The sequence below is a fragment of the Priapulus caudatus genome, unplaced genomic scaffold, assembly GCF_000485595.1.
Source record: "Priapulus caudatus unplaced genomic scaffold, Priapulus_caudatus-5.0.1 Scaffold104, whole genome shotgun sequence".
Classification (NCBI taxonomy): domain Eukaryota; kingdom Metazoa; phylum Priapulida; class Priapulimorpha; order Priapulimorphida; family Priapulidae; genus Priapulus; species Priapulus caudatus.
The window spans coordinates 218,867-228,803 of NW_014577165.1; the positions used below are offsets into that span (position 1 = coordinate 218,867).

At 50.8% G+C, this 9,937-nt stretch overlaps 1 protein-coding gene across 1 annotated transcript in view; it reads left to right on the forward strand.

The window, feature by feature from the left end:
- Positions 1-9,937, forward strand: part of LOC106805188 (ral guanine nucleotide dissociation stimulator-like 1) — an 85,939-nt gene that overhangs the window by 73,751 nt on the left and 2,251 nt on the right. Inside the window, exons 10-11 of the mRNA XM_014806686.1 lie at positions 1,037-1,281; positions 9,325-9,570. Coding sequence (XP_014662172.1) covers positions 1,037-1,281; positions 9,325-9,570 — 491 coding nt within the window. The remainder of the gene's footprint in view (positions 1-1,036; positions 1,282-9,324; positions 9,571-9,937) is intronic.

A 9,937-nucleotide genomic window follows, 5' to 3' on the forward strand; every position in this document is an offset into this window, starting at 1 on the left:
AGACGAGAATTTCTGAGTAGGCGGGCAAAACATACTATCAACCAAAGCGATGGCGAGGAGAGTTGGTCATCGACGAATTGAAGCGCCGTTGATAAAAATACAACGGCGGGGAGCAGGAGGAAACAAGCGTTCGGAATACGTGGCGTGACGAAGAAAATCACGCGGGCGTCACATCACGGATCGACGAGGGCAGAAAGGCAACTGCCATCAACGCTGGCACGGGTAGGAAGCGGGCTAGGGAAACGTCACCGGAGGCCAGGGCGTGGAGACAGGCCATGCGAGCTAACTGGATACACACGGAGCCACGCTGAGATGACACAGGAGGGCTGAAATCAAGCGAATTTCAGAGCGTTGCCATGACAGAGAGAGGAGAGCACGGCATCAGCACACGGAGAATGTTCGACGGAAAATCTCCGGAAGAAACAGTAAGCAGGAGAAGACAGTAACAGCAGAAAAAAGGGGGGGAACTGACGTTAAATATAGAACGAGAGAATAGAGGAAATATACATGAAATGATTAGAAAAGCAGAAAACGTAAGGCGTACATTTAGGAGCGTGTATATAGGGCAAGAATGCCATCGGGTAGCGTCTCGCAGCATGCTTTTACAGATTACGTTGGAATCATGACTGATAACGATCTACGCAGCCGCTGCAGCACGAGAAGCCAACCGATTTTAGCATCCCAGGAAGTATCATGATCGTCGGAAATTCACAAGGCCGGCATCACTGAAAGCAATAGGCATTAGGCTTCACAGGTCGACCTGGACAAACAATTTCAAGCGTGTTATTGAGGCCTGGTTAAAGAAGTACGCTCATCGCGGACAGCGCGATGACAGTGAAGAGCCGACGGAGCACCCATTCGTGATAACGACACACTGGAGGAGATTGTTTTCACCGCCACCACACCTGGGCTACAACTGAAAGTGAGCGCACTTGGCAGAGTCATTCGAGTCGAGTCTCCCCCCCCCCATGTACGTAGTCTATGCGTAGTGCAGCTGCGGTAGTGATGACGTCACACCCGCCATGTTTGTTTGCAGCTGGCGTCGATCCAGGGCACGGTGCCGTACCTAGGCACGTTCCTCACGGACCTGGCGATGATCGACGCAGCCTTCCCGGACATCGTCGACGGCGGCATGATCAACTTCGAGAAGCGACGCAAGGAGTTCGAGGTGCTGGCGCAGATCAAGCTGCTGCAGTCTGCCGCCAACATGTACACGATGCGGCGCGACGCTCGCTTCCGACGCTGGTGGAACTCCGTACCGCTGCTGTCCGAGGACGAAAGGTACATGACTCTGCAGAAAATATACTATGTGATGCACGCACGCGCGCATGCAGGCAGGCAGGCACGCACAAACGCACGCAGGCGCACGCAGGCAGGCATGCAGGCACGCACACGCACACGCGCACACGCACACGCACACGCACGCGCACACACACACGCACATACACACACACACATACACACACACACACACGCACACGCGCACACGCACACGCACACGCACGCGCACACACACACGCACACGCTGCCGCTGTGGACTACAATTATTTGTCCGTTTTATATTTTCCTTTAGATAAAATATTCGCTAGTAATATACTATCGGACTGACATGAAATGCTGATTCGGAATTATTGTCCGTCGTTCGAGCGAAACGTTGCGGAAAGATTTCACGTCTACTGGCTCATCGTCACTCGTCATCTAAGTTTTCTCGTTACGATTTCGCGTCGCAGAGAATTGCAATATAACTGTATTATGCCGGATGTATAATGGCGCTAGGAACTTACTCGTCGTTAAAGCCCCCCAAACTACGCGCAATACTAAGCCGTATTATCCCTGAGTAATCAGTGACTGACATGTAAGTGACAGATATTACATACACGCACGCACGCTCGCGCATACACGCACGCGCGCACACGCTCGCGCGCCCATACACACACACGTCCGCAAACGCTCACACGCACATGCAAAAATGCGTATGCACGCTCGCACGCATATACACACACGCACGCACACACACGCACTCGCACACGCTTGCAGACGTGCAAATAATATAATTAACATCAAACAAATCTTGCTGTAACCCTTCGGTAGATAACGCATTCTACTCGCACGTAGACACTTTTCCTATCGCTTAGCAAAATATCTGCTAACCCCGCTATGCCTTAATGTCGGCCGTCGGCTGTTTCAGTAATAAGTTTCTCTTATGCTAACCTTTCTCATCCTTCGTCTGTTCTGGCCTCCGGTAATCTGCTCCAGACGTTCGCTGAAACTAGGCAAACATTGCACCAGTGTCTAAACAGAGCATTAATCGCTGTATACTCCCGATGTCTGTGCCTGATCACCGTCGGACCATAACGGCCAAAGCGATTCTTCTGAGTACTGTTACGACATTTTCTTCTGAGGGAAGGAAAAACCTTGTCGGCTGCCCTGTTCTGCACCTTCTTTGCTTTCAGTACAGGGGTCTGCGGGTTTAAATGCCCTTGCGCACTGTCTTCCACATATGCTCTCGGCTGCGTTACACTAGCGCATAAACGGCTTGCCCTTGAGTGATTCCATCTATATTGCGAGTAACCCTGCATCGGCTGCTCTCGCTCTCTGGCTGCGGGCCGCCCGCCTGCATAACTTGTCAGGCCGTGGCGCGGTTTCTCCCCCCATTCCCCTCGCTGGGCCTAATTTTCCCTCTGTGCTGGCGGTCTCGGCCTAGGCGAATGGCCGAGCGAGCCTGCGGTCTATCGATTCTCAGGCTATTATCATACGCCTCCTTACATCCTTACCTCTTTACATCTGCGCTCAATATGACCTTTCCCTTCCCTTGCCGCTGACGCTATCTACTTCATTGGGACTTATCCTTTCCTCAATGCTACCCTCTCTGTATAATCTGTACTCTTCTCCGCTATTTTTGCGCGCTGCTTTAGGGTATCGGGGTTCTGTGCAATATAGTTTTCTTCTAATTCGCCTTCTTAGCCAATCCATCTATACAATGATTCCACTAAAGTTCCCTCGCATCCGAGCGTGTCCTATCTCTCACCGGGTAAGGCCGTACTATATACCTGGCGATGCGCTCTAAACTCCTAGGATCGTTCTCGTACCGCCTCTGCGTGATCCTTTTCAAATCCTGTCTCGCAGCTTAGGCCGGCTTTCGAACTGAATCCCGAATCTGTCCCTCATCAGCCTCTATTAGCTCCTCGCCCCGTATCGGCCGCATATCTTTCCTTGTTTGTCGGATGCCAAAAATCGTATTGCCGGCCCCTGCCGTCGTCATCGCCACCTCTTTTAAATCTGCATTTGCCCCAGCCGAGCCGCATATTCCTCTAACTGCCTCTCTATTCCGTAAATTTCATTGCTTCATACCTTCACCATCGCCTCGTGAAATTTCCTATTTTTCTCGTTCGTATCCCTGTAGTTTCATCTCAATCTGCTTATCTCCCTTACTACCGCCCCAGACTAGCGACTTGCTCCCATAATCTGAAACAATACCCATATTTATCTCTTGCGCCATCGTACGCCCAGAGCCTCTAAAAACAGTTTCTCCAAAACAGCTTTACCTCAAAATCCTACAACCCGCTTAACCTGGCCTGTGATTTCTGAAACGGGATGTGCCATTAACTGCTGGAAAACAATCGGATTAAGTTCACTCATTGCGTTTTAGCGCTAGTATCACGTGACTGAAGATTTTATATCTGGTCACGGCCACCATTTTATGTCACCACGTGCTTCTTTAATTTAAGCCACACGCGTTGACGGTGCGTGATCGTATCTCTTTTTAGTACCTATCGTGAGGGATTAACCCGGCTCGAGGATATAAAAAACCAGTCCGCTGATATTAACAAACGCAACACAGTAAATTTATATGATACACACACGCATAATATTTATTAATTAATATGCCCCATTACCGTACACTTCAATCCCAAAACACCCCACTTCGTTGGTCGATTTCGTCATGTATTCTAATGCACATACCAGCGCTTGCCTACAATCGCTGTTACTACCGTCGTTACCCGTAAACAGTCTCGCATTAAATCATGCTCCGCACACATCTACTGCCATTAACGCTAAAACTATTTATTAACCCACAATACGTCGCCGTCCGCAATTCATATACCATTTTACTCTAACACAATTCTAAACAGTCTATTACAATCAACTAAATACAAAAAAAACATAGTTATCGTATATGCCATCTCGTCGCGAGGAGTCTTGTTTAGCGTCGGCACGGCTGGTCCAGCCACACTCTTATCTTCTTCACTCTGCTTAAATTCGGTCTTATCTTATTGCTGCCCAACGTCCGCGTGCGACCTCGGATCCTTAGGCCAATGGGCGTACCGCCAACTTTCCTTTGTTTCCTGTTTTCTGCTGCTGTTGCTGCTCCCCCGAACTGCGTGTTAGTGATGTCATGCTACTTCCCTCGGCCGGCTGCACTGCCCGGTGTCGGTCTGCTTATGTTAACCGCTGTTCCTGGCCCGTACCGTCCTGGGTTAACGAGTAGCTTAGGTGTAATTCTTAACTGTGTGACTAACATCGTGCACCCACTCTCTTTTCTCTCTCTCTCTTCTCTTCTCCTCTCTTCTCTTCTCTCTCTCTTTCTCTCTCTCTGTCTCTATCTCTCTCCCTCTCTCCTCCTTCTCTCCTTTTCTCTCTCTCCCGTCTCTCTTTCTCTCTCTTCTCATCTCTCTCTCTCTCCTCTTTACGTCTCCACGGGCCTCTCTCCTTTTCTTTCATCTCTCTCTCTCGTGTCTTTCTCTTCTCATTCTCTCTCTCTCCCTCCTCTCTCTCTCTCTCTCCTCTCTCTCTCTCTCTCTCTCATGCGTCTCTAAACTGCTTTTCGTGGTTTGCACTTATCTGGCGATTTCGTCCGCCGCAAGCCAGTTAATACCGCGCGCCAATGGGATACCCACAGTCCGTCTATTTACAGAAGCTATACGTTTATTACCTAATATTTTAATTCCTATTGTATATAATATATAATATATATCATATATAATATATATATCCTCTCACTCTGTCACAGTGCATACTTCTCCCCCCCCCCCATATAGTAGTTCTATGCGTAGTGCAGCTGCGTAGCGGGTGACGTAACACCGCCATGCTTCCGTTTGCAGATGGCGTCGATGCCAGGGACGGATGCACGTTACCTAGGCACGTGTCCTCACGGACCTTGGGCGATGATCGACGCAGCCTCCCGGACATCGTCGAACGGCGGCATGATCAACTTCGCAGAAGGCGGACCCAAGGAGTTCGAAGTGCTGGCGCAGATCAAGCTGCTGCCAGTCTGCCGCCAAACATGTACACATGCGGCGCCGACGCTCGCTTACCGACGCTGTGGAACTCCGTACCGCCTGCGCTCGAGACGATAAGGTACATGACTCTGCCAGAAAATATACTATTGTGCCATGCACGCACTGGCGCCGCATGCAGGCAGGCAGGCACGCACAAACGCACGCAGGCGCCACGCGGCAGGCATGCAGGTACGCACACGCACACGCACACGCCACACGCACCACGCGACGCGCACACACACAACGCACATACACACACACACATACACACACACACACCGCGCACACGCACACGCACCACGCACGCGCACACACACACGCACGTACACACACACGCACACACACACACACACACACACAACACACACACGCACGCACGCACGCACCACTTGACACGCCACGCACGCACGCACACACCACCTACACACACACACACACAACACACACACACACACACACACACACACACACATACACACACACACACACAACATATACTTATTATTATATATATATTATATATATATTATATATATATATATATACTATATATATACAATTAAACGTATATAATGAGTAAAGTCTGTACTCTAGAAGCAAGCTGTACCTGCTGGCGCGGGGCCTACTTACTACGCTGAGCGACCTCTAGCGGTTCTTGCCGCTGTGAGACTACAATTATTTGTCGTTTTTATTATATTTCCTTTTAGATTAAAATATTCAGCTAGTAATATAGTATCGGAACTACATGAAATGCTGATCGGAATTATTGTCCGTCGTTCAGAGCGAAACGTTGCGGAAAGATTCACGTCTATAGGCTCATCGTCACTCGTCATCTAAGTTTTTCTCGTTACGATTGCGGATCGTCGCAGAGAATTGCCAATATAACATGTATTATGCCGGATGGCTATAAATGGCAGCTAAGGACTTACTCGTCGTTAAAGCCCCCAAACTACGCGCAATACTATAGGCCGTATTATCCCTAATAAATCAGTGGACTGGACATGTAAGTGACAGATATTACATACACGCACAGCACGCTCGCGATAACACGCACTGCGCGCACACGCTCGCGCGCCCATTACACACACACGTCCGCAAATGGACTCACACGCACATGCAAAGAATGCGTATGCCACGCTCGCACGACATATACCACACACGCACGCACACACACGCACTCGCACACGCTTGCAGACGCTTGCAAATTCAATATAATTAACATAATTAAGATTTTACCTCGCAGCTCATAAAATTATCCCCTGCTCCCAGGCACTACTATATTCAATTTTGTTGAAAGCACCCCCCTCCCCCTCCTCCTTCTCCTACTCCTCCTCCTCCTCCTCCTCCTCCTCCTCGTACTCTCTTTAAGATTATCTTAATCGTCATAACTGCGTATTTATTTGTTCTCGCGCTATCCGCCCCCACTCGCACCACCGGCCTCACGTACGTGCATGCACCAGCAGTAGCTCTCTCGGGCAGCACGACTGCGCATGCGCATCGTCATCATCACACACACGCACGGTCTCTCCGTTCTACCGGACGGCAGACTAGGCAGACGACTCAGAGTAGTAGACCTACTCAGGCAGGCGCTCACACGCCCTTTCGCGAGCAGTCGTCCCTGCTAGCCCCTGGTCGTCGTCGGCGTTGGCGTCAGCGTCGTCTCCCGATCGGCGACGTAAAGTGAATTTCGCGCGCGAGTATAAAGTGGCCGCGAGACTCGCTGCGTTGCGCGCGCTCGCTCGGCAATCTGCATTTAGCAGACGTCGGCATCTTTGTGATGTGCAAACATGCTCGGAGACAGAGAAGGGACAGATAGGGCGATAGGGAGAGAGACGAGCGAGCGAGAGAGCAAAGGGGAGGGGGAGGGGAGCGAGAGATAGAGAAGGGGGGAGATAGGGAGGGAGAAGAGAGCGAGAGGGAGAAAAAAGAGAGGGAAGAAGAAAGACAGAGAAGGGGGAGATTAGGGTAGGGAGAAAGAGCGAGGGGAGAAAAAGAGAGAGGAAGCGAAAGACAGAGAAGGGGGAGATAGGGAGGTGGAGGAGAAGAGAGCGAGAGGGAGAAAAACAATGGGAGGGGGAAGTGAGCGGAGAGATAGACGAAGGGGGACGATAGCGGAGGCCAGCAAAGAGAGCGACGAGGGAGAAAAAAATTAGGGGAGGGGAGGGCGCAGCGAGAGAATAGAGAAGGGGGAGATAGTAAGGACAGAAATAGAATTAGAGATAGGAAGAAAAAAAAGAGAGGAAAGCGAAATACAGAGAAGGGGGAGATAGGGAGGGAGAAGAGAGCGAGAGGGAGAAAAAAAAGGGAGGGGAGGGGAGCGAGAGATAGAGAAGGGGGAGATAGGGAGGGAGAAAAGAGGGAGAAGGAGAAAAAAAGAGAGGAAAGCGAAATACAGAGAAGGGGGAGATAGGGGGGAGAAGAGAGCGAGGAGAGGGAAGAAAAAATGGAAGGGAGGGGAGCGAGAGATAGCGAAGGGGAGTAATATTGGAGGGAAGAAAGAGGGAGAGGGAGGAAAAAGAGAGTGGAACAGCAAATACAGGCAAGCGAGGGATAGGCGAGGGATGAGCAGCAGGAGAGGGGAGAAAAGGGGAAGGGGAGGGGAGCGAGAGATAGAGAAGGGAGAGATAGGGACGGAGAAAAGAGGGAGAGGGAGAAAAAGTGAGAGGGAAGCGAAAGGCAGAGAAGGGGGAGATAGAGAGAGAGAAAAGAGGGAGAGGGAGAAAAAAGAGGTGGAGGGGAGCGAGAGATAGAGAAGGGGGAGATAGGGAGGGAGAAAAGAGGGAGAGGGAGAAAAAAAGAGGGGGAGGGGAGCGAGAGATAGAGAAGGGGGAGATAGGGAGAGAGAAAAGAGGGAGACGCGAGAAAAAAGAGGGGAGGGACGGAGAGACAGAGAAGGGGGAGATAGGGAGGGAGAAGGGGAGCATGGAGCTCCACTACAGTACTGGTGCCTGTGTAGTATGTACTACAAGTGCTTCAATACCAACCAACTGACAGTCCGATGTATCGTATTATTTAACACTTCGTTTGGTTTCTTATCTTCTCTTTATCATTGCGCTTTATCGTTTGTTGACTGGTTCGGTGACAGTGTCATTGCTCAGCCTGGCGTGCAGGTGCTCGTTACGTGTAATCATTGGGTCGTGTGATCACCTCTATCCGATTATACCTGTCTCTTACTAAGCTCACACGCACGCACGCACGCATGCATGCACGCCTGCACGCACGCACGCAAGCACGCAAGGCAATCGCCACGCAGGAATGCAAGCACCGCACGCAAATCATCTTTATCGATTATACCTGTCTCTTACTAAGCTCACACGCACGCACGCACGCACGCACGCACACAGGCAAGCACGCAGGAAGCACGCACGCACGCAAGCACGCGAGCAACCTTACACGAACGCACGGAAGCACGCAAGCAAACACACACGAACGCACGCAAGTAGGCAAGCACGCACACATGCGAACGCGCGCACACACATTCCTTAATCTCCATCGCTGACTGTCACGCACGGTCTCTACATTAATTTGCAGCTGATTAATTGCGAGATATCGTGTCACGTAGAGGCGCTTGCCATCACGACACATATCAAGGACGCCGGGCGGGGTCGGAGGACCGCCACGCACGCATTCACTCCCTCCCTCACCTCTCCTACCTCCCTTTCCCTCCCTCCCCCCCCCCCCCCCCCGCCCCCCCCCCTCTCTCTCTCTCTGTTCTCTCTCTCTCTCTCTGTCTGTCCCTCGCTCTCCTTTGTCTCTCTCCTTTCTCTCTCACGCGCGCGCTTTCTCTCTCTCCCTCTCCCCTCTCTCTCTCTCTCCTCTCTCTCTCTCTTCTCTCTCTCGCTCTCTCTCTCTCTCTCTCTCTCTCTCTCTCTCTCTCTCTCTCTCTCTCTCTCTCTCTCTCTCTACTCGCTCTTCTTTCTCGCTCACGCCCGCTCTCTCTCTCTCTTTCTCTCTCTACCCCCTACCTCGCACAACTCGCTTACGCTCTGTAGATCTACGCACATATCTACACATTTATATATACGCTATTTTCTACACATTACAGCTTCGAGACGTCGTGTCACATCGAGCCGCCCGCGCCGACATCCAACACGAAGGACGCGCGCTCGCGCAAACGCCTCAACTTCCAGTTCATGACGATGGGCTACGGACATCAGCGGCAGTTCAGCGACTCCGGCATCTCACTGCAGTCGTTCGCGCCGTCCGACAGCCTGTGCGACGGAGACAAGATGAGCGTCGGCAGTGGCAAGAACTCGTCCGACTCCGCGCAGAGCTCGCCTCAGGACGAAAGGGTAATAAGCTTGTAGTCGTTGTTGCGGCTGCTGTTAGATTAGAATAATGGTAAGCTATATAGTGGTTGTTGCGCTTGCCTGTTAGATTATGAATATGTAAGCTTATAATGGTTGTTGTCTGCCTGTATAGATTAGGAAGGTAAGCTTATAGGTGGTTGATTCGTCTGCCGCTGTTAGATTTAGAATGGCTAAGTTATAGTGTGTTGTCTGTCTGCTGTTAGATTAGAATATGTAAGCTTATAGTGAGTTGTTGTCTGCTGCTTAGATTAGAATGGTAAGGCTTAAGTGTGTTGTTGTCTGCTCTGTTAGATTAAGAACTGCGTAAGCTATATAGTTGTTGGTTGTCTGGCTTGTTTAGATTATGTA